At 46.3% G+C, this 27,194-nt stretch overlaps 3 protein-coding genes across 4 annotated transcripts; 2 read left to right on the forward strand and 1 right to left on the reverse strand.

Annotated features, from left to right (window-relative positions):
- Positions 1 to 4,489: 4,489 nt before the first annotated feature.
- RBM8A (RNA binding motif protein 8A) lies at positions 4,490 to 6,422 on the forward strand (the record flags this gene model as incomplete). 2 transcript variants are annotated; one of them, XM_080693488.1, is made up of 6 exons in its annotated part: positions 4,490 to 4,556; positions 4,812 to 4,871; positions 5,003 to 5,080; positions 5,272 to 5,408; positions 6,128 to 6,264; positions 6,377 to 6,422. In XM_080693488.1, 6 exons carry the CDS (start codon positions 4,490 to 4,492, stop codon positions 6,420 to 6,422), a joined length of 525 nt encoding a protein of 174 aa, XP_080549614.1. The 2 variants fall into 2 exon arrangements, with proteins under 2 accessions (XP_080549614.1, XP_080549613.1); XM_080693487.1 differs by having other exon boundaries at positions 5,006 to 5,080.
- Positions 6,423 to 6,851: 429 nt separating this feature from the next.
- On the reverse strand, positions 6,852 to 13,246 carry LOC308259800 (gonadotropin-releasing hormone II receptor; the record flags this gene model as incomplete). The annotated part of the gene is made up of 3 exons (XM_080691057.1): positions 6,852 to 7,261; positions 7,967 to 8,177; positions 12,737 to 13,246. 3 exons carry the CDS (start codon positions 13,244 to 13,246, stop codon positions 6,852 to 6,854), a joined length of 1,131 nt encoding a protein of 376 aa, XP_080547183.1.
- A 749-nt stretch (positions 13,247 to 13,995) lies between these two features.
- PEX11B (peroxisomal biogenesis factor 11 beta) lies at positions 13,996 to 26,470 on the forward strand (the record flags this gene model as incomplete). Its single annotated transcript, XM_080693478.1, has 4 exons — positions 13,996 to 14,051; positions 16,017 to 16,132; positions 16,768 to 16,969; positions 26,071 to 26,470. 4 exons carry the CDS (start codon positions 13,996 to 13,998, stop codon positions 26,468 to 26,470), a joined length of 774 nt encoding a protein of 257 aa, XP_080549604.1.
- Between the last annotated feature and the right edge of the window lie 724 nt (positions 26,471 to 27,194).

The following is a 27,194-nucleotide window of genomic DNA, read 5'->3' on the forward strand; positions in this document are numbered from 1 at the left end:
GGATGGAACCCAGGGCATTCTGCCTTCAAGCAACACCCCCAACCCTATTTTTTTTAAGTATTGGGGATGGATAAACCCCCAGCCCTATTTTTTTTTCTTTATTTTGAAACAGGGTCTCACTAAATTGCAAAGGGCCTAAGTAGCTGAGGCTGTCCAAGAACCATGATCCTCCTGTCTCAGCGTGCGCCACTATGCCCAGTCTTATTTTATATTTAATTTGGAAAGAAGGTCTTATTAAGTTCCTGAGAGCCTCACTAAGTTGCCAAGGCTGGCTTCAAACTTGTGATCCTCTTGTCTCAGCCTCCCAAGTACTGAGATTAGAGGCATGTGCTACCATGTCTGGCTGGACAACCACTATTTATTTATTTATTTATTTATTATTTATTTATTTATTTATTATTTATTTATTAATTTTCTGGTACTTGGGATGAAAGCCAGGGGCATTCTATCTCTGAGCTACACCCCCAGCCCTATTCTTTATTCTTTATTTTGAAACAGGGTCTCACTGGGTTGCAAAGGTCTCACTTAGTAGCTGAGGCTGTCCACGAACCATGATCCTTGTCTCAGCTTCACAAAGGCTGGGATTAAAGTGTGCACCACCACGCCCAGCAACAAACACCTTTTAATACTTATGCTTTTAATACAATTTAGGGTCAAATTAACATGCTAAAGAAATTTGAAATTATCCTATAAGAAATTTCTCTATTTCAAATATTTTTACTATTGTTTGTGTATTTATGTGTGTCCATGTGCGTGTGTGCATTTGGTGCTAGGGTCATTCTACCTCTGAGCTAGACCTTCAGCCCTATTTATTTTGAAACAGGTTCTCACTGAGTTGCTGAGACTTGCCTCCAGTCTGTGATCCTCCTGTGTCAGCCTCCCAAGTACTGAGACTACAGGCATGCACCACCACACTCGCTTTATTTTTTATTTTGAAACAGGATCTCTTTAGGTTGATGACATTTCCTCCAACCTGAGATTATCCTGTCTCAAGTTCCCAAATACTGGGATTATAGGTGTTTTGTGAAACATAAATTTATACTGAAAAGAAATTTTAGTATCACTACCATAAATGGAAAGCCAATAGTTTTTTTTTTACTACAAATTCAGACAAAAGCAACTCAGTGAGACCCTGTTTCAAAATAAAGAATAAAAAAAAAAAAAGAAAGAAAAGATAGTCTCAGTAATTTAGCAAGAACCTTACCAAGTTTATGAGATTCTGTTTGTTTTTGTGGTACTGGGGATGGAACCCAGAGGCTTTCTACCTCTGGGCTATACTCCCAAACCTATTTTATATTTTATTTGGAAACAGGGTCTCACTATGTTGCTGAGAGCCTCACTAAGCAGCTGAGGCTGCCTTTGATCCTCCTGACTCAGCCTCCCAAGCACAGGGATTACAAGCATGCGCCACCATGCCTGGCTGAGATTCTGTTTAAAAAAGAAAAAAGGTGGGGTCTGGGGGCAGAGCCCAGAGGTAAAATGGCCCTTGGTTCAATTCAATTCTTAGTACTGTGCACACACACACACACACACACACACACACACACACACACACACACACTGCCCTGTAATAATAAAGTGAGTGTTAATAATGCAATTATTCACCCTTTTATTGCCAGTCCTCCTCTGATATTAGATACACTTACAGAAACTCTTAACTATTTGGTTAACAAGTGAATCGGGACCCCCCTATTGTCAAAGGCTTATATCACGATTCCAGAATTTGGGGGCAATAAGAGTTTTACCTCAACTCCTAGATATTTTTGTGGTACTGGGGATTGATCCCAGGGGCCTTCTACCCCCCAGCTATTATTTTGAAACCAGGTCTCACTAAATTACTGCATGCTAGCCTTGACCCTGAGATCCTCCTTCAGAATCGTGGGCTGTCTCAGCCCACAAAATCTGGGATTAAATGTGTGCATGCCTGGCTCAACTCCTAGTTTTTAATTTGTGTGTGTGGAGGGGTACTGGGGATTGAACTCAGGGTCGTTCTACCTCTGAGATACACCCCCAGCCCCATTTTTGAATTCTGAAACAGGGCTTAAGTAGGTGAGATTGGCTGTAAACCCATGATCTTCTTATTTCAGCATGTCCCATCACACCTGGCCAACTCCTAGGTTTTTAAACATGAAAAACCATGCTCACGCTGGGCATGGTGGTGCACGCTTGTAATCCCAGCATTGGGAAGGCTGAGACCAGAGGACTGCGGTTTGCGAACAGCCTCGGCTACTTAGTGAGGCCCTTTGCAACTCAGTGAGACCCTGTTTGTAATCCCAGCATTGGGAAGGCTGAGACCAGAGGATTGCGGTTTGTGAACAGCCTCGGCCTCTTAGTGAGGCCCTTTGCAACTCAGTAAGACCCTGTTTCAAAATAAAGAATAAAAATTGGGCAGGGGGTGTAGCTCAGAGGTCAAATGCCTCTGGGTTCCATCCCCAGACCTGCAAAAACAAACAAACAAAAAAACAAACAAACAAAAAAAAATGATGATCACCCTTAGAAAGGCTGAAGTCACTGTTTTATTTAAGGCCATGATATTTTTCCTTTCCTTAATTCCTAGAGGAGGCAGAGTGGTTGATTTATTCAGGTGTGTGTGTTGGGGAGGGGAGTGGAGTGGAGGCTATTGAGGATTGAACCCAGGGCATTCTATCTCCAAACTACATCCCCAGCCCTATTTCTTTTCTTTTCTTTTCTTTTTGGAAACAAGGCCTTGCTAAGTTGCTGAAATCCTTGCTAAATTGATGACTCTGGCTCTGATCTTCCTGTCTCAGCCTTTCAAGTACTGGGATTATTGTAAAAACAAAACAAGTTGGTATCTGTCTCAAGATACCAACCTGATCAACAGATAGAGCAGCCAGGTCTGTTAGTTTCCTTAAGAAAGCAATCCACAGCTTGCAGTACAATCCAGAAGCAGTTTTTTGAGGAAGCACTGCTGACTGAGCTCTCCCCCCCCCCCCCCTGCGGTGCTGGGAATGGAATCCAAGGGCTTCAAGGTAAACATCCTACCACTGAGCTAAATTCCTTGCCTTGAACTTTCTTTTATGGTACTGGGGATGGAACCCAGGGGCATTCTACCTCCAAGCTACATCCTCAGCCCTGTTTTTTATTCTTTCTTTTGAAACAAGTTCTCACTAAGTTGCAGAGAGCTTCACTAAACCTCACTAAATTACTGAGGCTGGCCGCCAGCCTGTGATCCTCTTGTCTCAGCCTCCCAAGTCCTGGAATTACAAGCATGGGCTGACACGCCTGGCATTGAACCCAGGGGCATTCTATCTCCAAATTACCTCTCTCCCCCTCTCCCTCTCTCTCTGTCTCCCTTATTGCTGAGGGTCAGAGCTGGGGATGGTGACCCACACTTGTAATCCCAGCATTCAGTATACAGAAGGCTGAGACCGGAGAATGGAATCGCAGTTCGCTGACAGCCTCAGCTACTTAGTGAGGCCTTCCGTAATTTAGTGAGACCCTGTTTCAAAAATAAAGAATAAAAAATAGGGCAGGGGGTATAGCTCGGAGGTCAAATGCTCCTGGATTCCATCCCCAGACCCCCCCCCCAAAAAAAAAATAAATAATAAAAAGTAGGGTTGGAGTGTACTACCCCTGGGTTCAATGCCTGGTACCAAAACAAAACAAAACCCTTAAAAAAAAAATGGTTCAAGCTGAGCGTGGTGTAGAATATTCCTGGGTTCCTGTCCCAACACACACACACACACACACACCTATCCTAGATCGAGAGCTAAGAAGTTTCAACATAAACTTTGTGTGTGTGGTGGTGGTGGGGTTCTGGGGATGGGGCCTTCTACCTCCGAGCTACACTCTAGCCCTATTTATTTATTTAGTATTTATTTGGTGGTTCTGGGGATTGAACTCAGGAGCATTCTACCTCTTAGCTACATCCCCAGCCCGATTTTGAAACAGGGTCTAAGTACTGAGGCTGTCCTCCTGTCTCAGCCTCCCAAGTACTTGGATTACAAGAGTGCGCCACCACGCCCGGCTCTATTTTTTTAAAGGCTCTCTCCAGTGATGAGTCTCACTACTTGCTGAGATTTTCCTAGTACCTGCAATCCTCCTGGTCTCAGCTTCAAGTGCTCGGATTTATAGGCGTATGCCACCACGCCCGGCTTCAACATAAACTTTCTTGACTCTCGATTTCCTAGTTTGAAATGGAGGGAGACAGAAACGTGCTCTTTAAGAACACCAGGCCGGGCTTCTTTGTGAGCTGGTCAGCTGCCAAAGTCAGCTGCCAAAGTACAGAGAAAGCATAGACTCCTCCTCTCCCGCTCCGACCTCTCGGCTGTCTAAGATGGCCGCAGGAGCACTTCCGGCCCCTCTCGGCGTGAGCCCGCCCTCAATTGCGTGTCTTCACCGCGCCGGGGGCGGGCCTTAGGGCTAGCTTTTGATTGGTCAACCTGACTGGCGACCTTTCCCCTCTGCGACGGTTTCCGGAGGCGGCCAGTTCCTCAGTCGCACTGCCGAGAGCGCGTACGGAGGCAGGATGGCGGACGTGCTGGATCTTCACGAGGCCGGGGGCGAGGATTTCGCCATGGATGAGGATGGGGACGGTGAGGGCAGTGGAGGCGGCTTCGGGAAGCGGGGAAGGTGCGAGAGAAGGGTGCAATAGGAAAAAGTTCCCGGGCGAGCGGGCGGGCGGGCGGGCGGGAGCGGGGCCGGCGGGAGGCCCCGCCCCCTTGGAATGGATAGGGGCGGGGCCGGGCCGGGACCCGCCTGGAAGCGGCGGGGTGCGCTTTCTATACTATCTAAGACAGTCGCTACCCATGACTCCCTGTAATTCGTTCTTTTCTCTTCTGGGGCTCCAGAGAGCATCCACAAACTTAAAGAAAAAGCGAAGAAACGGAAGGGCCGCGGCTTCGGTTCCGGTGAGCGTGGGGAACGTGGGTAGAGTGGTCTGCTAGGGCGGGAGCTCTGAGTGTTGGAGCCCCCACCTGATGCATGGGGAACATTGGGAAGAAGGGAGAGTTTTCGGTGATCTGGTATGTGTTCCATATAGAAGAAGGGTCCAGAGCGCGGATGCGTGAGGATTATGACAGCGTCGAGCAGGACGGTGATGAACCTGGACCACAGCGCTGTGAGTAAAATGCAACCTGTGTGGATCTGTATCTATACGAAGTTATAGACCAATAAAATTAAACCCAATAGGAATAGCATCAGAGGTGGCTCAGCCAGTCTCTGGAGGCCGCACTTAACTGTATTCCTATAATGGTACATGAAGTTTTCTCCTGTGACCATACAACCATCATAACAACCCTTCCCCAACAGCTGTTGAAGGATGGATTCTCTTTGTCACGGGAGTCCACGAGGAAGCTACTGAAGAAGATATCCACGATAAATTCGCAGAGTATGGGGAAATAAAAAACATCCACCTCAACCTGGACAGGCGTACAGGATACCTGAAGGTAACGCTTCACTGCCTCCCTTCCCCCATAACCCTTAGACAATTATGGTCGTTCTCCAGTGTCTGCTGTTGTTGGCCAAAAACAAAGTAGAAGTAAAAAGAACCTAGTGTAGCTGGGAGTGGTGGCACACACTTGTAATCCCAGCTTTCAGGAGGCTGAGACAGGAGGATTGTGGTTTGCAGACAGCCTCAACTACTTAGGCCCTCTGCAACTCAGTGAGACCCGGTTTCAAAATAAAGAATAAAAAATAGGGCAGGGTGTGTAGCTCGGAGGTCGAATGCCCCTGGGTTCCATCCCCAGACCCGTTAAAAAAAAAAAAAAAAGCTAGCGTGATGGTGCAAGCCTGTAATCCCAGTACTTGGAAGGCTGAGACAGTAAGATTGTAGGTTCAAGGATAGCCTCAGCAATTTAGCAAGGCCCTGTTCACAATAAATAGGGTTGGGAATGTTGCTCAGAGGTAGTATGTCCCTGGGTTCAACCTTCAATCCCCCCCAAAAAAGAAGTAAAATGACATTGGAAGTTAGTTTTTGTTAGACACAGAAAAGAGACAGAGTAGAAACAAAACAGACACGTGTGTACACTAGGAATATATGATATACATTCATTGTGTAAAGTTTATAGCTTTTTCTGTTTTAGTATGGATTTAGATTTGAGTATTAGGGCACTCCGTTCTTGGAGAGACAGGAGAGTTTTGATGTCTGTCTTTTCACTTACTCCAGGGATATACCCTAGTTGAATATGAAACATACAAAGAAGCCCAGGCTGCTATGGAAGGACTTAATGGCCAGGATTTGATGGGACAGCCAATCAGCGTGGACTGGTGTTTTGTTCGAGGTCCACCCAAGGGGAAGAGAAGGTAATTTGGAGAGGACATACACTATTTTGGTGAAGGGAACATGAGCAAAATAGAAAAAGGACATTGTATTAAATCCCTCTAATGGATTCCCCTCCCTCTTCTCTTTCCCTAGAGGTGGCCGAAGACGCAGCCGGAGTCCAGACCGGAGACGTCGCTGACAGGTCCTCTGTTGTCCAGGTGGTCTTGGCAAGATTCCATTTGGCCATGCAGTCTTGGAGAAATGGGATTGAGTTGGACCTCACTCTGTTTATATTTAATTTCTTACCCTACCTGCCTAGTGTTTCTTTTGAGTCATGAATAAATGTTCCATTTTTGTTTTCTACATTTAAGCTTTCTTTCCTGTACTAACATTGAGAGTTCTGAAGCACTCTTTACAGTAGGGTCATTGTGAAGAGACTGGTGCCAGAGACTGAATTCTTTTGAGATGTTTCTACATTAGACATAGTCTCAGGTCTTGGGTTATGTTATGTAGAGACTGTTGAGCATGTCTTTCTCTTGGAAGCTAAATGAGCAGTGGTACCTGTGAGGTGCTCTTAAGGTATTAGTAATAATTCTTTTCTGTGTACTCTGTTGTGAGCGAATGGGTGTTATAGGAATGTCTCTTTTGTTTCTTCTCTTCTTGATGTCACATTTGTTTGTACTTTGAGCTGCCTAAGGGCGTGACTCTCTTGTCGTGGCATTCTCTCAGACCCTTCTTCCCTGGAGGAGTCTGTACTAAGGTTTTGGTGCCCTCTTCGGCAGCCAAGGGTAAAGGCACCGTAGAGGAGAGGATCCAGAGGAGCATTGAGGAGGCCAAAGAGGAAAAGGATGTGGCTGAGGCTGGGAGGGACTTCATTCAGCATGGTGGGGGAGAACCAGTACCACAGACCCAGTAGGTAGTAAGGTGTCCAGCAGAGGACGAAGGTCAGCAATACAAGGAGGGCCAGTCGCAGGGCCCGAAGACGAACACGGGGGCGAGTGTCTAAGGAGCGGCGGAGGGTAAAGTCATCGGCAGGGGCTAGGAATTTAAAAAAATACTCAAATTCACAACTACTCAGTTTCTGAACTGAGAATAGGGTAAGATGGACCCCTTCCCCACCACCACCAAGAAGGCTATAAACCATCTTTCCCTTTCTAGTCTGGGAGCATGGTTCCTTCCCCTCCCCCCAGGCATTATGACAGATGTGTTAGAAAAAAGGTATGTTTACATTACTGGGGATTGAACTCAGGGCCCTGCGCATGCTAGGCAAGCACTGTGCCACTGTGCTATATCCCCATCACTTTTTAAAATTTTACTTTGAGACAGGATCTCACTGAGTTGCCCAAACTGGCCTCGAACTTGCAATCCTCCTGCCTTAGCCTCCCAAGTAGCTGGGATTATAGGCATGCACTACCATGCTCAGCGAGATAATTTTTTCTTTATTGAGATGCTGTGTTAGGTGAAACCACCAAGTCTACTTCAAGGTCTTGATGGTGTTCAAGAATAAAGGAGAATACTGATAACCTTTCTTCCTAATCCTTGCCCAACTTCTTCAGTTTAGCTAGAGGTAGCTTAGAATTTAAGGCATTTGATAAAATTATCACCAGTGTTAGGTGCTAAAGATAGGGTCAGCATCTCTTTGATGTAGTCACTGGTAGACAGCTACTGGGTAGATAGATAAATGGTCCTAGAGGCAGCAGTTCTGGGGATGAGGGCTGAGAGGCCTGGGAATTGGAGTCTCACCATGGCTCCCCTTCCTGGTCTGGGGACTGGACACACTGAGCACAATGCGGCTATAGCAGATGGCCATGACAGTCAGTGGCAGGAGAAAGAGGCAGCAGAAGGTGAAGAGGTTATACATGGTTTCTTGCCATTGAGCCTTGAAGCTGCCTTTGGTGACACACTGAGTGAAGGGGACTGGGCCAGCTCGTCGGACAGTACGGAACAGGAACAGCTGGAGTGGAGTTGAGGACTATTAGAACTGGTTCCCACACCCTCCAGCCTGCGGCACACTATCTCCCAGTTCATCCTTAATTCCACGGGGAGCAGGGCAGCGCTGAGTAGTGGCCATCTGTAGTGCCATTTTAAAAACGTGAGAAATACATCTTGGAAATGCCTGTTTTCTCCTTAGGCCTGAATATGGTGCTGAGCATGAAGTTTGTTAAATCCTGGGCTCCTTCCTTTTCAAATACTATTCTAACATTGCACTTCATGAAAGAATGCCTACCGTGTCACTCACGTTTTTAGCTGAGATGATTTTCCTGGTGTGTCTATGGTAAATTTTGTGTGAAAAAATAATCTTACATAAAATAGGTACTAGCTGGGCGTGGTGGCGCGTGCTTGTAATCCCAGCATTTGGGAGGCTGAGACTGGAGGATCGCGGTTCACGGACAGCCTCAGCTACTTAGTGAGGCCCTCTGCAACTCAGTGAGACCCTGTTTCAAAATAAAGAATAAAAAATTGGGCAGGGGGTGTAGCTTGGAGGTCAAATGTCTCTGGGTTCCATCCCCAGACCCGCAAATAAAATAAAATAGGTGCTGATAAAATTCCAGGCCCATTTTGCCGCCATTCTAAAGTGACCTTTACCAGTGGTTTATGTACAGTAACTATAAGGGTGAATAATAAAATCTTAACATTTTCCAAATGCTATTGGTTGCCCGCTTCCTCTTTTTGATAACTTGTTGAATTTGGGGGTTGGATCAGTAATTTTCTCAGTTTAGAGAGTTAGAGAGCCTTGGTTCTAGTAATGCAGGTCAAGCCCTGTAGGTGTCAGGTTCTTAACGTTCTCTGGGGCATTCTGGAAGTTTAGCAAGCATGGGGACTTCTGTGTGACAATTTTATAAACAACTTGGGGTACGATCAGGCTGCTCTGAATTGGGGAATGGTCTTGCATCATCCCTCATCTTGTGTCTATATATTTCTGAATGTTTGTTTTGCCTTATGTTAAAAAATACTTGAGAATTGTGAGAAGTATAACAATAGTCAAAGCCCCAAGAATGAGCAAAGTTCATAGCCTTGATTCTCTCTCTCCCTTATATTTTATATGTAACTTAATATCAGTAATAGGAGAAATCATCCATCCAACTACTAATAACCTGGAAACTTTAGCCTACAAAAAAAGTACATTCTAGCTATCCTTAATATTCCATTGTCACACTTATGTCATGCTATGTTTTATTGGCACTAATATTTTAAATATAGTTACAGCATATTGGCAACGCAGAATTATCCAAAGGACACTAACCTGGAACCAAAAATAGACCATTACCTTTTGCACATACACATGTCATAACCAGTTTGCCATTGAAACATATAGACTTCAATGAGTCTGCCAGGCCATAAGAAAGGGTAAAACTCATTTTCTAGTTCATCCTCATGCTCCCCAGGGGTTTCAGTCAGGGGACTTAGTGGAGCCTAGACTCAGGAAAATAAAACGACAAAGTAAAACAGCCTTCCCAGTCCACACCCAAAGTGAACTTCAGATAACCAAACCAACTGTAATTATTGCATTATGGCAACAAGGCTGTTTTGTTTGTGTGAGAGGTGCTGGGAATAGATAGAAATCCCCCAGACCCCTGGGTCTTAAGCATGCTGGGCAAATGCTTTATCACTGAGCAATATCCACAGCCCATGGGCTACCCCCAACTATTTTTTTTTTTTTTTAATACTGGCGATTGAAGCCAGGGCCATTCTACCGCCAAGGTATACCTCCAGCCGTACCTTTTATTCTGTGTGTGTGTGTGTGTGTGTGTGTGTGTGTGTGTGTTACTAGGGATGGAACCCAGGTATGTGTGTATGTGTTACTAGGGATAGAACCTGGGGGTCTTCTACCTCTGGGCTACACTACCAGACCTCATATTTTATTTGGAAACAGGGGCTTACTAAGTTTCTGAGGCTGGCTTCCAACCTGCGCAATCCTGTCTCAACCTCCCAAGTACTGGGATTACATGTATGTGCCACCATCCAGCCCATGGGCTTTTTTTAATGCTTGCAATGGTAAAGATCCTATCCGTAACACCGTCGGAAGTAATTTTTTTTCGCTGTTCTAGAGCTTGAACCCACAGGCATTCTCCCACCGAGCTACAACCCCAGCCCTAATTTTTATTCTTTATTTTGAAATAGGGGCTCACTGAGTTGCACAGAGCCTCACTAAGTAGCTGAGGCTGTCTGTGAACCGCCTCCCGAATGCTGGGATTACAAGTATGCACCACCATGCCCGCTGGAAGTCAATTTTTTTTTTTTTGTCCTTACAACTATATGAGACTTGATAGTTAAATTTCTAATATTTGAGGATCTAAGGATCAAAAAAATTATTTTTATTTTTGGTGGTACTGGGATTGAACCCAGGGGCATTCTACCTCTGAGCTATACCTCCCTATTTTATTGCTTACTTTTTGTGGTACTGGAGATTGAACCCAAGAGCATTCTACCTCCAAGCTATACCTCCAGCCCCATTTTATTTTCGTTTAGAAGAGGTTGATGATAACCTCACTACTTGCTGAGGCTGTCCTTGAACCTGTGATCCTCCCGAAAGTCTTGTTAATTTGTTGAGTGGGCTTCAAACCTGTGATCCTCCTCTCAGCCTCCCAAGTACTGGGATTATAGCATGTGCCACCATACCCAGTAAGGATCGGATCTTGATCTGACTATAATGCATTGCATTATCATGCCAGAGACTGAAATCATAGACCTTCTTAGCCTCCTTCAGACAGAATCCTAGTCCTATCATCTCAAGAGATGCTAGACTCAATAGTGGTTTTTGTTTTGAAAGAATTGCCCTACATTTTTTTTCCCCCCTAGACTTCCAGCTCCTTTTCAGTACTGAGATTTGGTTAGCCAGCACTCAAGTTTAGATGCTTCCCTGTTTCTAGTTTTAGCATCCATTCCACAGTAAAGCGGAGTAAAAAATACAAAAGCGATTATGTCAGTTCTTCACCTTGCCTTAATATGTCTCTGCTGTTCTCAGGATAAGAAAGGCTTAATATTTGTGATCAGACCTGCCTTTCCCCTTTTTGCTAATTATTTTCTGGTCCTCAACTTCAGTAGCAGCCTCTTTTTTTTTTTTTTTTTGCGGTACTGGGGTTGGAACCCAGGGGAATTCTACCTCTGAGTTACACCCCTAGCCCTATGCTTTTTTAATTCTTTAGTTTGAAACGGTCTCACTGAGTTGCAAAGGGCCTCACTGAGTAGCTGAGGCTGGCCATGAACCCAGATCCTCCTGTCTCAGCCTCCCGAATGCTGGGATTATAAGCCTGCGCCACCATGCCCTACTCTTTGAGATCCTCTACTCTCTATCCCCTCAGCATTTCTCCTGCTTTAACTTGTTTGACACTTTTTTTTTTTTCCAACAGTACTAGGAAGTGAACCCAGGATCATTCTACCTCCAAACTATATCTCCAGCCTGGTTTTTTTTTCCCTTCCACTACAGGGGCATTCTATCTCTGAGTGATACCCCCAGCCCTATTTTTATTCTTTATTTTGAAAGAGGGACTCACTAAATTGCAAAAGGCCTAAGAGTGGCCTCACACCAGCTTCACCACGCCTTTTTTTTTTTTTTTTTTTGGCATTTCTGGGAAGCTCTTTATTACAAGAATGAGATACTCTCTATTGTTCAGCTCCTTACTTTTAGCATAATACTTTTGACTGCACTATACTATAAATTAGGCCTGTACTATTCCATACGCTTTTTGTGGGGGAGGGGCACTGGGTTTTGAACACAAGATCATTCTACTTCCAAGCTACACTCCCAGCCCTATTTTATTTTTATTTTAAAACAGGGTCTTGCTAGGTTAATGAGTCTCAATATTTGCGGAGGCTGTCTTCAAACCTACAATCCTCCTGTCTCAGCCTCCCAAGTAGTGGGATTAAAAGCCTGCATGCCCAGTTGTCTATACACTTTTTTTGGGGGGGTGGCACTAGGGGTGGAACCCAGAGGTTTTCTACCTCTGGGCTATACTCCCAGACCTATATTTTATATTTTATTTGGAAACAGGGTCTCACTAAGTTGCTAAAAGCCTCACTGAGTAGGTGAGGCTGGCTTCGAACCTGTGCAATCCTCCTGTCTTAGCCTCCCAAGCACGGGGATTACAAGTGTGTACCCAGCCTTGCCTATACACTTTTTGAAGGCAGAACTTTGTTGCTGTATTCTTAGCACTTAAGTGTATTTGCAGGTGACTCGATTTTTTAATGGTCCACAAAGTTTTTACTCAAACGCTCTGAATTCTGCACCATTGGCTTGAAGGAGGTGGGACTCAGAGGCTGCCAAGTGGTGGAAGCCAAACTCAGTAAATTTAAAGAAAGAGGCACAGTTAGGGTACTGCTTTGCAAAGTTAGGCTATTAATGAAGGAAATTAGCATGCAAATTATCTTAATTTGCCTTAGAGATAGCAGTGGCTCCCTCAATGGGGGGTTAATGGCTAATAGCAAACAAGCAGAGTTTTTGGACTCCCAAGGCTCATACAGTGTATCCGAATTCCTGTGTAGCCCAGTCCTGAATCCCAACAAGTCACTCACCTGGGGCAAGGCAAGCAGGAAACTAAGTCCCCAGGCTGCTCCTAGAAGTTTCCTTCCACCTGAGCGGGGTCCAAGCGGGTAGAGTACTGCTGCCTGGCGATCCAGCCCGATGACCACAGGCAGGAAAGCTGCCGCATACATGGCCATTAGTTTCAGGAACATGAGTGTCCGGCATGCGATGTCCCCAGCCAGCCACTGGACAGTAATATTCCAGGTTGCATCTAAGGGCATAACCACAAAAGTGACCAGTAAGTCGGCAGCTGCTAAATGGGCAAAGAGTCGCCGGACCGGAGAGGGACGGAGCTGGCTGGGCTGCGGCCGTGTCACTGACCACAGCACGGCCAGGTTGCCTCCAGCCGAAGAAAGGAAGAGGACAATGGTCACTCCTACTCGGACCTTGGCTGCAGCTGAGAAGGTGGGCAGCTCTGAGCCCTCCACCTCCACTCCTGACCCCGCCCAGACCTCCTCCCCTTCTGCTGACCCCCAAGGGGTGCCGTTGCCCCCGGACATGGTGGCCTGGAAAGGAAGGCCGAGAAGGATGAAACGTGGGTATGAAGCAGTTAGTTTGGCGGCCGATTCTTCGCTCTTCGTTTCAGGATCTGAAGCTGGTTGTTGCGACTCTTGTCCACTGAGGTCTGTCTCTGATGACGCTCCATCTATTCTGGAGGAGGTCACCAAACCGGTCTGGTGCTAATCCTGCCACTTTCCCCTGGAACGAAGAGACTGATTAGTCTGGGCGTCAGGCTCCTACTGCCTAACGTCTCTCTAGCGCCTCGGTGCACTCGAGGGTGGGTGGGTGCGTGAGTACTGGGGCGGTGGGCTGGGCGCCTCCGCTGGGAACCCAGTTCCAGCCGCCAGGGCGTGATCACTGCGGGCTTTCTCGGCCCGCCTCCGCCACGCAGGGTCCGCCTCCGACGCAAGACCCCGCCCCTGACACCCAGGCTCCGCCTCCGCCGCACAGGCCCCCGCCACCTAGGCTCTGCCTCCGAGGCCCAGATCCCGCCCCCGACGCCCAGGCTCCGCCCCTCATGAATATGCAAAGCTGGATGTGCCGCTGGAGGCGGGTTTGGGAGCGGGGAGCTGTCCTGTAGGAGGGGTTCTGACGAGAAGCGCGCACCCCAACGCGCCGAGCTCCGGGCTGGAGTCCCGCCGCGCCCTGGAGTTCCGCCTCCGCCGCGGCGTGTCCCTCGCGGGGCGCCGTGGCCGCCAGGGGCGTGGCCGGGGGGCGGCGCGGCCGCGGAGGCGGGGCTGCGGCTGTCATGGACGCCTGGGTCCGCTTCAGCGCTCAGAGCCAGGCCCGGGAGCGGCTGTGTAGGTGCGACCCGGAGTGGGGGGGGCGGCCGGGGAGCCCTCGAGGCCCGGGCCAGCCCGGCTACGGGGTGCGAGAGGCTCAGCGCCCGCTACGGGGGCCCGGACGGCGGGAGGCGCAGGCTCGCGCGGGTCGTGCGGAGAGGGCGCCTTCCTACGCACGGGCGGGATGGGGAAACTGAGGCACGGGTGGGCCGGCGGGAAGGCCGCCAGGGTGGCTGTGGCCGCAAAGAGCACAGGCTCCTCCCTGGGCGGCGGTCGATAGCGACCGGACTTTTTGCCGGAGCCGAGCCCCCGCTGCCCTGTCCCGGCCCTGCTGTCACCCGGGAGCAGCGCTGCCTTCGCCCTCTCTCTCGGTCTCGGTTCAGCTTGAGAGTTGAAATCTCTTAGTTCACCTATTCGGAGGAGTAATGTGCCCTCCAACTATCCTTCTTTTTCTCCTATATCCTGTATATGCTCACACACTTCTTGTGACGGACCCTGCTGCTTTCGCTGGTTTTTTTAACAGGCCTCGTCATTGTCAAATCTCTTATTTTCTCTGCTCCAAATTGTGCTCCCCACCCCACTCATAGGCGTGTGTGTGTGTGTGTGTGTGTGTGTGTGTGTACGCGCGCCATGGAACCCAGAGGCCTTCTACCTCCGAGCTACACCCCCAGCCCAATTTTTTATTCGTTATTTTGAAACAGGGTCTCACTAAGTTGTGGAGAGCTTCATTAAGTAGCTGAGGCAGGCTGTGAACCTGCGATCCTCCTGTCTCAGCCTCCCGAATGCTGGGATTACAAGCAAGGGCCACCACGCCCAGCTCTATAGGCTCCTTTATTTTTTATTTATTTTTTTGTGTGTATGTGTGTGTTCCTGAGGATGGAACCCAGGGCCATTCTACCTCTGAACTACACCCCCAGCCCTCTTTTTTATTCTTTATTTTGAAACAGGGTCTCACTAAGTAGCTGAGGCCGACTGCGAACTTGTAATCCTCCTGTCTCAGCCTCCCAAGTCCTGGGATTACAAGCATGCGCCACCACGCCCAACTGGCTCCTTTTTATCCCTTAGGTCTTTCTCTTTCTCTGGCTTGGAGGACCAACATGAGATAGGGGCACTAAGAGAAGGAAAGGAAAGCCCATTCTCTTCCTTTCCTTTCCTTTCCTTTTCTTGTACTACCACCAAACTACACCCCCAGTCCTATTTTATTTTTTGTTTTGAAATAGGATCTCACTAGGTTGCTGAGAGTCTTGCTACTTGCTGAGGCTGTACTCAAACCAGTGATCCTCCTGTCTCAGCCTCCACTAGTCCTGGCTTTTTATTTTTTGTTATTGTTGTTTGTTTTGTTTTGCAGTACTGGGGATGGAATCCAGAATCATTTTACCTCCGAGCTACACCCCCAGCCCCATTTGTTATTCTCCCCCCCTCCTTTTTTTTTGAGGTACTGGATGGAGGTGGAACCCAGGGACATTGTACCTCCAAGCTACACCCACGGCCCTATTTTTTATTCTTTATTTTGAAACTGAGTCTCACTGATTTGCAAAGGGCCTCACTAAGTAGCTGAGGCTGTCCGCAAATCGCGACCCTCCAGTCTCAGCCTCCCAAATATTGGGATTACAAGCATGTGCCACCACACCCAGCTTATTCTCTACTTTTGAAACAGGATCTCACTAAGTTGTAGAGGGGTAGCTGAGGCTGGCTGTGAACCTGTAATCCTCCTGTCTCAGCCTCCCAAGTACTGGGATTACAAGCTTGTGCTACCACACCCGGCCTTACTTCTTATATTGAAACAGAGCCTAAGTTTCTGAAGGTTTCACTAAGTTGCCAAGGCTGGCCTTGAACCTGGGATCATCCTATTTCAGCCTCCCAAGTCCTGGGGTTACAGGCATGCACCACCATGCATGGCCAGCTCCATTCTTGTCTTTTGGAAGACAGTTTGAGGGGGAGGGTGGGGGGTCTCCACAGTAACTTGTCTGCCCTCTGTCTCCTCCAGGGCTGCCCAGTATGCTTGTTCCCTTCTTGGCCACGCACTGCAGAGACATGGGGCCAGTCCTGAGTTACAGAAACAGATCCGACAACTGGAGAGTCATCTGAGCCTTGGAAGAAAGCGTAAGTAACTACACTTTTCTTTCTTGCTTGCTTTCTTGCTTTCTTTCTTTTTTGCATCTGGGGATGGTACCCAGGGGCATTTGACCTCTGAGCTACACCCCCTGCCCAATTTTTTATTCTTTATTTTGAAACAGGGTTTCACTGAGTTGCAGAGGGCCTCACTAAGTAGCTGAGGCTGTTCATGAACCACAATCCTCCTGTCTCAGTCTCCCAAATGCCGGGATTACAGGCGTACGCCACCACGCCCAGCTGTAACTACACTTTTCTGTCACCCCAACTCTTCTTCCACCACCGGATATTCTCCCACTGCCCCTCTCTCCTGCCTTTTCCCCTCCCTCCCAGTTCTTCTCTTCACTTGGCTCTGACTTATCGTCTGCATGCCTCCAATACAGAGAAGAGAGCAGGTATCAGGAAGCAATGCCTGATGGAGGAAAATGGGGCAAATTTGAGAAAACTAAACCGGGACAAAAATTAAAATTTGGAAAATGAATAAACTGTTTTTGTTTTTTGTTTCCTTCATTGTCGTTACTCTCGCTTGCTTTGTTTTCACGCTCTTGCTTTCTCTCTCCTTTGTGTGTCCTACGCTCTTCCTCTTTGCTTTCAAATCCTTGCTTTCCCTTGCTAATCTCCACAAGTTCTACGCCTGGGAAACTCAGCAGATGCCCTTGAATCAGCCAAAAGAGCTGTGCACCTATCAGACGTTGTCCTGAGATTCTGCATCACTGTTAGCCACCTCAATCGAGCCTTGTACTTCGCCTGTGACAATGTCCTCTGGGCTGGAAAGTCTGGATTAGCTCCCCGTGTGGATCAGGAGAAGTGGGCCCAGCGTTCGTTCAGGTTTGTTATTCTTTTAGCCTTCAAGACCCTGTGCTGCCTCCATACTGCATAGCTTGCCTTTTATGAGAAAAAGATCTCTCACAGTCTTCCCAGAGTATATAATCAGCCCTTCATATCCATGGATTATGGGTTGCATATCTGCAAATTCAACTAGGCCCAGTTTGAAAACATTAGGAAAAAAATTGCATCTTAACAGACTTTTGTTTTCATGTTATTCTTTATTTTATTTATTTAGTATTTTTGAGGTGCTGAGGGTGGAACCCAGGGGCTTTTCTACTTCCAGGATATACTCCCAGACCTATTTTATATTTTATTTGGAAACAGGGTCTCAATAAATTGATGAGAACCTCACTAAGTAGCTGAGGCTGGCTTCGAACCTGCACGATCCTCCTGTCTCAGCCTCCCAAGTGCTGGGATTACAAGCATGCACCACCACACCCAACTTATTCTTTATTTTATTTTATTTTTTTGTGGGTCTAGAACCCAGGGGCATTCGACCTCTGAGCTACACCGACCTCTGAGCTACACCCCCTGCCCTAATTTTTATTCTTTAGTTTGAAACAGGGTCTCACTAAGTTGCAGAGGGCCTCACTAAGTAGCTGAGGCTTTCTGCAAACCGTGATCCTCTGGTCTCAGCCTCCCAAATGCTGGGATTACAAGAGTGCACCACCACGCCCGGCTCATGTTATTCTTTTTTTTTTTTTTTTTTTTTTTTTGGGTGGTACTGGGGTTCCTGGAAGCCCTTCTACCTCCGGGCTACACTCCCAGATCTATTTTTATATTTTTTTATTTGGAAACAAGGTCTCCTAAGCCAGCTCACGTGGCTGGCTTCGAACCTGTGCGATCCTCCTGTCTCAGCCTCCCAAGCATGGGGATTACAAGCATGTGCCACCACGCCCAGGTCATGTTGTTCTTTAAACAGTACAGTATATTAGGTATTATTATAAGTGAAATGATTTAAAGTATCAGCCAGGCATGGTGGTGCGCACTTGCAATCCCCGTGCTTGGGAGGCTGAGACAGGAGGTTCGCACTGTTTTGAAGCTAGCCTCAGCTACTTAGTGAGGCTCTCAGCAACTTAGTGAGACCCTGTTTCCAAATAAAATATAAAAAAGGTCTGGGAGTATAACCCGGAGGTAGAAAGCCTCTGGGTTCCATCCCTAGTACCACAAAATAAATAAATAAATAAATAAACAAACAAACAAACCAAAGCCAGCCTCAGCTACTTAGTGAGGCTTTCAGCAACTTAGCAAGACCCTATTTCCAAATAAAATATAAAAAGGTCTGGGAGTATAACCCGGAGGTAGAAAGCCTCTGGGTTCCATCCCTAGTACCACCAGAAAAAATAAAAAATAAAATATGAGAGGGCCTGATGTTGTGGCATACGCTTGTAATCTCAGTATTCGGGAGGTTGAGACGGGAGGATCACAGTTCACGGACAGCATCAGCTATTTAATGAGGCCCTTTGCAACTCAGTGAGACCCTATTTCAAAATAAAGAATAAAAAAATAGAGCTGGGGGTTTGGCTTGGAGGTAGAATGTCCCTGGGTTCCATCCCCAGTACTGCAAAAAACAGATCAAGTATATGAGAAAGCCAGGCATGGTGGCACATTTGTAATCCAAGCATTTGGGAGGCTCAGACAGGAGAATCGTGGTTCATGATTCATAGTCAGCCTCAGCTACTTAGTGAGGCCCTTTGCAACTCAGTGAGAGCCTGTTTCAAAAAATAAAGAATAAGCCAGGGGTAGTGGCTCACACTTGTAATCCCAGCATTTGGAAGGCTGAGACCAGAGGATCATGGTTTGCAGACAGCTTCAACTACTTAGTGAGGCCCCCTGCAACTTAGTGAGACCCTGTTTCAGAATAAAAAATAAAAAATAGGGTGAGGATGTAGGTTGGAAGTTAAGTGCCCCTGGGTTACATCCCCAGTACCGCAAAAAAAAAATAAATTAATTAAAAAATATATATATATGTATGTATGTATGTATATAAGAGGATGTGTATAGGTTATTTTTGAATATAAGAGACTTAAGCATCTGTGAATTTTGGTAGGATTTGGGTATCTAAGGGTGGGGGGGTCCTAGAACTAATCCATTATGGATACCAAGGGACAACTGTATAGGTCTTCGGATTACAAATGTGTGCCCCCACGCCCGGCACAACTGTATAAAAACTGCATATGTCTTAGTCACTTGGTTCTCAATCTTCATTTAGATCATAAACTATCAGAGAATAATGGATGGAGGAAGATGGAAGACAGATGCTCTTCCATGATGAGTGACTACGATTGGGCAAGATAAAATATATTACTTTATTTCTGCTTTGGTCTAACACAGGTAGTCCTCCCACACTACCTGCTTGTTCATTAATTCCAATGCATTCTATTCTTTTTAAGAGACAAGATGTCAGCTGGGCATAGGGATGCATACCTGTAATCATACTACTTAGAAGGATTACAGGTTCAAGGATAGCCTCAGCAAGTTTGCAAGGCCCTCAACAATTTAATGAGACCCTGTTTCAAAATATAAAATAAAGCTGGACATGGTGGCACACGCTTGTAATCCCAGTACTTGGGAGGCTGAGACAAGAGGATCGGGGTTCGCAGCCAGCCTCAGCTGCTTAGTGAGGCCATCCACAATTTAGTGAGACCCTGTTTTAAAATAAAAATAAAAAATCAGGCTGGCAGTGTAGTTCAGTGGTAGAATGCCCCTGGACTCAATCTCTATTACCACAAATAAATAAATAAATAAATAAATAAATAAATAAATAAATAAATAAATAGGGATGGGGATGAAGCTTGAGGTAGAACACCCCTGGGTTCCATCCTCACTAACACACACACACACACACACACACACACACACACACACACACACACACCATACGGGGTGTTACTGTGTTGCCTAGGCCAATCCTGATCTCCAGGGCTTAAGTGATCCTCAGCTTCTGAAGTAGCTGGGACTATAGACATGCACCCTGTGTTCAACTTTTCCAAAATTATTTATTAGGTACTTACTATGGGCCCACGGATGAGCAAATAGCCAAACACATATAATGCCTTTCCCCATGAGGCTTGCAATTTACTGGGAGAGTCAGGTGTGTGTGTATGTGTGGTGCTAGGGGTTGAACCCAGGAGCATTCTACCTCCAAGCTACAACCCCAGCCCTAGTTATTTTTATTCTGAAACTAGATTGATAAGTGTCTCACTACTTACTGAGGCTGTCCTCCAACCTGCAGTACTCCTGTCTTAGCCTCTCAAATCCTGGGATTACAGGCTTGTGCCACCACTCCTGGCGAGTCAGATATTAAAACAACCACTCCGCATATATTTATGGAAAAGTATAAAGTATTATGAAAGACTATGACAAGAGGAGCCAATTTAGATTGAACGATCATGGAAGAACTTTCAGAAAGTAATATTTTAGTTCAGACCTGAAGTCCGAGTACTATCTAGACAAAACATACTCACAGAAAAGACCTTCCTAACATGTCAGTGTGATGAATGTGACCGGTACAGGCACAAGACTGAATTTGAGAAACAGGAGCCAGATCATTTATATAGAGCCTTTTATACAGTGGTGAGATTCTCTGTTGTTTAAATTTGATCCCAAGTAAAGTGGGACATTATTGAAGGGTACTAAGCAGGGAGATGACATGATTGGAGTTGTATTTTTCTTTTTGGTCAGTGCTTGGGATTGAACCCAGGACTTCATGCATGCTAGGCACCTGCTCTACATCTAAGCTAAATCCCTGGCCCTCAGATTGCTGGGATGTGGAAAATGGATTACAGTGGAGCAAGAGAGGAGGAGATGCCCTAATATGGGCAAGAGATGATGTTGGCTTGAACTAGCGGCGTAGAGTAAATATGATTCGGGAGTAAAATTCTTCCTGTCACACTTGGCCTTCTGTAGTCACTGGTTCCCATGTGCCGATTCAACCAAACACACATCGAAAATATTAGGAAAAAATGCATCTGTATTGAACGCGTTTATACTTTTTCCTTGTCATTATTATTGCTACTAATACTATTGTTAATTTTGTATGTGTGGTACTGGGGTTTGAACCCAGGGGTGTTCTATTCTCAGCTCAATTTTTTATTTTGAAACAGGGTCTAAGTTGCTGAGGCCGTCCTCAAACCTGCGATCTTTCTGTGTCAGCCTCCCAAGTACCGGGATCGCAGACATTCACCATCTTGTCATTCATTAAATAATACAGTGTACAACTATTTGTATAACATTTACATAGCATACATAGTATGATGAATTCAGAGATGATTTAAAGAAGCCGGACATGCTGGCGCACTCTTGTAATCCCAGCATTTGGGAGGCTGAGACAGGAGGATCGCAGTTGTTGTTTTTGTTTGTTTGTTTTTTGTGGTACTGGGGATGGAACCCAGGGGCATTCTACCTCCGAGATACACCCTCGGCCCTATTTTTTATTCTTTATTTTGAAACAGGATCTCACTGAGTTTCAGATGGCCTAAGTAGCTGAGGCTGTCTGCAAACCCAGATCCTCCTGTCTCAGCCTCCCAAGTACTGGGATTACAAGCGTGCGCCACCACGCCCAGCTCTGCTTTGTTTTCCCCTTCATCTTTCTCAGTGAGTCATAATTACAACATGGTTTATGATGCATGAGGGGTGGGAATTAGAGGTATGGCTCAAGTGGTATGGAAAAACAACTCATTAAATATAATATATAATAATATGTGTATAATATATATAATATAACATAATGTAATATATAACATATATTATGGGGATTGAACTCAGGGGAGTTCTACCTCTGAGCTACCCCCAGACTTTTTTACTTTGAAACAGGGTTTCACTAAGTGGCTGAGGCTAGCCTCGACCCCATGATCCTACTGTCTCAGCCTCCCAAGAACTGAGATTACAGTTGTGTACCACAACACCCCGCTTTTGTATCTGGTCATTTTACTCAACAAATACTTATTGAGCTCATCCTATATGACAGGCAGTGATCTAGACACAGGGATATAGTGGTTAAAAATAAACAAGGTCCTCGTTCCAAGGGAATTCACATTGTAATGAGAAGAGACAAATAAACAATAAATAAGAAAAATATCGGATAGTAGCAAGTATTATACAAGAAAATTTAATAATAGGGTCGTGTAAAGCCAGGTGTGGTGGTGCACACTTGTGATCCCAGTACTTGGGAGGCTGAGACAGGAGGATCGCAGGTTCCAGGACAGCCTCAGCAAGTAGTGAGATTCTCATCAATCTAACAAAACCCTGTTTCAAAATAAAAATAAAATAGGGCTCTGGGTGTGGCTTAAAGGTAGAACGCCCGTGGCTCAATCCCCAGTACCACAAAAGATGAAAAGAAAGAAAGAAAAGGAAGGGGGGTCATGTAGTAGAGAGTAAACGGCTCACTGCTTTAGGTTTGGGGGTCACTAAAGGCCTCTCTGAAGAGGTGACATTTAAGCTCAGACCGAAAGAGCAAGGAAGAGGCAGCTATGTGAAGGTTTTGGAGAGAAGAGTCCAAGTGGCGGGGCCAGTAGTACAAGATCACCAAGGCGAGAACAAGCTTGCTGGGATAAAAACAGACAGAAACCCATGTGGCGGAGAGAAAGAGTGGGGCTGGAAGGGAGGCATGGCTGGAGTGGTTGGAGAAGCAGCTCACTTGAAGAGTCTATATGAGCGATAGATTTTGCTTGGGGATTAAACCCAGGGGAGCTCTACCCCGACCCACATGGTGTGAAGTCTGTGAGCCTGTCCAAGGTATCTAGATTTTACTCTGTGATAGGAAGGAAACCATGGGGAGTTTTCAAAACAGGAGTAGTGATGTGATTAACATTTATGATGGCTACTTTATGAAATTAAATTTTGGGGGGTGGAGGCAAGACTGGCTCCAGAGAGACTAGTTAGAAGACTAAGGCAGTAGTCCAAGCAAGATCTGAGGGTGATTTAGACAGTGGTGGTGGAAAGTGATGGAAATGTTGTTGGACTTGAAATAGGTTTTTTTGTTTGTTTGTTTGTTTTGTTTTGTTTTTTGTTTTGGTGGTACTGGGTCTCCTGGAAACCCTTCTACATCCAGGCTACACTCCCAGACCTATTTTTATATTTTTATTTGGAAACAGGGTCTCTTAAGCCAGCAGGGGTGGCTTTGAACCTACGCGATCCTCCTGTCTCTACCTCCCAAGCACGGGGATTACAAGTGTGCACCACCACGCCCGGCTTGAAATAGGTTTTGAAAGTTGGACAATTTATTGAGTACAGACTACTGTTGTCAGAGTAGACTAAAAATAAAAAAACAGTTTGTGCTTAAGGAATTTATAACCTAGCCAGCCTGTAATCCCAGCTAATTGGAAAGGGGAGACAGGAAGATATCAAGTTTGGGGACAACCTTAGCAACTTAGTGAGACTCTTTTTCAAAATAAAAAATAATCTATGCCGGGTGTGGTGGCACACGCTTGTAATTCCAGCATTCGGAAGGCTGAGACCAGAGGATCGCGGTTTGCAGACAGCCTCAGCTACTTAGTGAGGCCCTGTGCAACTCAGTGAGACCCAGTTTCAAAATAAAGAATAAAAAATAGGGCAGTGGGTGCAGCTTGGAGGTCAAATGCCCCTGGGTTCCATCCCCAGACCCGCATTTGGGAGGCTGAGACAGGAGGATCGCGGTTTGCAGACAGCCTCAGCTACTTAGTGAGGTCCTCCGTAACTTAGTGAGACCCTGTTTCAAAAATAAAGACTAAAGCCGGGCGTGGTGGCGCACGCTTGTAATCCCAGCATTCGGGAGGCTGAGATCGGAGGATCGCGGTTCGTGGACAACCTCAGCTACCTAGTGAGGCTCTCTGCAATTCAGTGAGACCCGATTTCAAAATAAAGAATAAAAAATAGGGCAGGGGGTGTAGCTCAGAGGTCGAATGCCCCTGGGTTCCACCCCCAGACCCGCAAAAAAAATAAAAAAAAATAAAATAAAGACTAAAAAACAGGGCAGGGGATGTGGCTCGGAGGTCGAATTCCCCTGGGTTCCATCCCCAGACCCGCAAAATAATAATAATAATAATAATAATAATAATAATAATAATAGTAATCTAGGTGTGATGGCCCATACCTCTAGTCCCAGTACTTGGGAGGCTGAGGCAGGAGAATCACAGGTTCAAGGCTAACCATGGCAACTAACAAGGCCATCTACAAATTACTGAGACCCTGTTTCAAAATAAAACAGTAAAATAGGGCTGGGGGGTGTAGTCAGAGGTAGAATGCCCTGGGTTCCATTCCTACTACCACAAATAAATAATCCAAACAGACAAATAAATAAATGAACAAAATGGGTGGTGTTGACCAGAGGTACAGAGATTCACTCTAAGCCGGGCGTGGTGGCGCACGCTTGTAATCCCTGAGCTTGGGAGACAGAGACAGGAGGATCGCGCAGGTTCGAAGCCAGCCGCGCTGGCTTAAGAGACCCTGTTTCCAAAAATAAAAAAAGTATAAAATAGGACTGGGAGTGTAGCCCGGAGGTAGAAGGGCTTCCAGGAACCCCAGTACCACAACAAACAAACAAAACAACAACAACTAAAAAAAACAGAGATTCACTCTCCAGTACCACAAAAATAAGTAAATAAAAATAAAGAATTTATAACCTGACACTTTTGGCAGTTATTAAAAGCTGTGGGCCTTTTAAAACTTTTTTTTTCTAGACAGACATAGTGGTGCACGACTGTAATCCCAGTACTTGGGAGACTGAGGCAGGAGCACCGCGGAGTCGAGGACAGCCTCAGCAACATAGCAAGACTTAGGAATTTAGCAATGCTGTGGTTTTTTTGTTTTGTTCCATTTTGATTTTTTGTGGTACTGGGGATTAAACCCAGGGCATTCTACCTCTGAGCTATACTCCCTGCCCTGTTTTTTATTCTTTATTTTGAAACAGGGTCTTACGAAGTTGGGGAGGGCCTCAGTAAGTAGCTGAGGCTGGCTGTGAACCTTTAATCTTCCTGTTTCAGTCTCCTACACCTGGCTCAAGACCATCTTTTAAAACTAAAACAGAGTTGGGCACGGTGGTGCACCCTTGTAATCCCAGCGTTTGGGAGACTGAGACAGGAGGATTGCGGTTCGTGGACAGCCTCAGCTACTTAGGCCCTCTGCAACTCAGTGAGACTAGGTTTCAAAATAAAGAATAAAAAGTAGGGCAGGGGATGTAGCTTGGAGGTAGAATGCCCCTGGGTTCCATCCCCAGTACTGCAAAAACAAAACAAAACAAAACAAAAAACAAATTTGAGAGCCGGGGCGCGTGTTTGTAATCCCAGTATTCAGGAGGCTGAGACAGGAGGATCGCAGTTTGAAGCCAGCTTCTGCTACTTAGTGAGGCCCTCTGCAACTCAGTGAGACCCTGTTTCAATATAAAGAATAAAAAGTAGGGCTGGGGATAGAGCTCAGAGATAGATGCCCCTGGGTTCCATTCCCAGTACCACACACAAAAATAACAAGTTTGCATTATTATGGGTCAAACACCCAGAACTATTTTTTATACTTTATTTGGAAACAGGGTCCAAGTTGCTGAGAGCCTCACTAAATAGCTGAGGCTGGCTTTGAACCTGTGTGATCCTCTTGTCTCAGCCTCCCAAGCACTGGGATTACAAGCGTGCGCCACCATGCCTGGGTTCTTTCTTTCTTTCTTTCTTTCTTTCTTTCTTTCTTTCTTTCTTTCTTTCTTTCTTTCTTTTTTTCTTTCCTTCTTTCCTTCCTTCCTTCCTTCCTTCCCCTCTCTCTCCCTTCCTTCCTTCCTTCCTTCCTTCCTTCCATACTAGGGGTGGAACCCAGGGGCTTTCTACCTCCGGGCCACACCCCCAGCCCTATTTTACAATTTATTTTGAAACAGGGTCTCACTGAGTTGCAGAGGGCCTCACTAAGTAGCTGAGGCTGTTCTCGAACCGCGATCCTCCTATCTCAGCCTCCCAAATGCCTGGATTACAAATGTGCACCACCACACCCAACTAAGACATTTCTCATAGTTACAACATGCACGTCTAATGTTCTAATGTATAATCCCTTCGCACTAATGGAAATAAAAAGCATCAGTGCTGTGTTGGATATGGTAAGTGGTACGCATGTCCTTTCTAACCCGCCTGCCTTGTGGGTCTCAGGTACTACCTGTTTTCTCTCATCATGAACTTGAGCCGTGATGCTTATGAGATTCGCTTACTGATGGAACAAGAGTCTTCAGCTAGTAGCCGGCGAATGAAGGCTTCCAGCGGTGGAGGAGTCCCAGGAGGAACTGAACCTGGGGTGTCGGGGGCTCCGGGCGGAGGCCTGCCCCAGCTGGCTCTGAAGCTTCGGCTCCGAGTCCTGCTTCTGGCCCGGGTCCTGCGAGGCCATCCCCCTCTTCTGCTGGATGTGGTCAGAAATGCCTGTGACCTCTTCATCCCACTGGACAAACTAGGCCTCTGGCGCTGTGGCCCTGGGGTTGTGGGGCTTTGTGGCCTCGTGTCATCCATCCTGTCTATTCTCACCCTGGTCTGTCCGTGGCTACGGCTCAAACCCTAGCACTGTGAGTCAGGGTAAGGAGGGGCCCTGCACTGGTGAGGTGGAATCTTGCTGGCCTCCTCTATGCCACCCTTCTTCTATTCTACTCCTTGAATGAAGTTAAAATACCGAGATTTGGGGTGGAGCAAGGAACTTTCGGGAAGATGAGGCGAGGACAGATGACTTAGCTATGCCCACGATTTTATTCTTTTCCTCTTTCATGGTTTGAGTCTCTTGACTCTATCTGAAGTCTATTTAAGAGTCTGTCTCTGTCCCCTTTTTTTGGTAGGGGAGGCATAAGGTTTGGTTTGTAAGGCTCTAACTGCTTTCATTTTTCTCACAGAGGTAGCTTATCGCAGATTTTTTTTCTCCTTCAAACTCCCAATCTTCCTTTTAAGACTTTATGTCCGGTGGCCTCTTCCTTCATATCTCTGCACCCCCGGTTGTTTGATGATCTCTCTCCCCCTCATGTCTACTCCACCGAGCTCCCCCTCGATTGGGTCCTTCCCTGTTTTCACACCTTCCGGTTTCTGCTTACACTTGATTTCAGCGCTTTGTTCCGTAGCTGGTTCTTCCCCCTTCTTTGCCAATCCAGATCGATGCTGTGTCCAGCATCTCGCTGTAAATACTGTACAATGATTTTGTGTAAATAGCTGTGGCCTGTTCCCACAATGGAGAGCAAGCCTTCCAGGTCAGCAAATTAAAGATGAATTTGCTCCTTAACACTTGGTCTGATTCCTCATAT

The sequence above is a fragment of the Muscardinus avellanarius genome, assembly GCF_963383645.1.
Source record: "Muscardinus avellanarius genome assembly, chromosome: 3".
Classification (NCBI taxonomy): Eukaryota; Metazoa; Chordata; class Mammalia; order Rodentia; family Gliridae; genus Muscardinus; species Muscardinus avellanarius.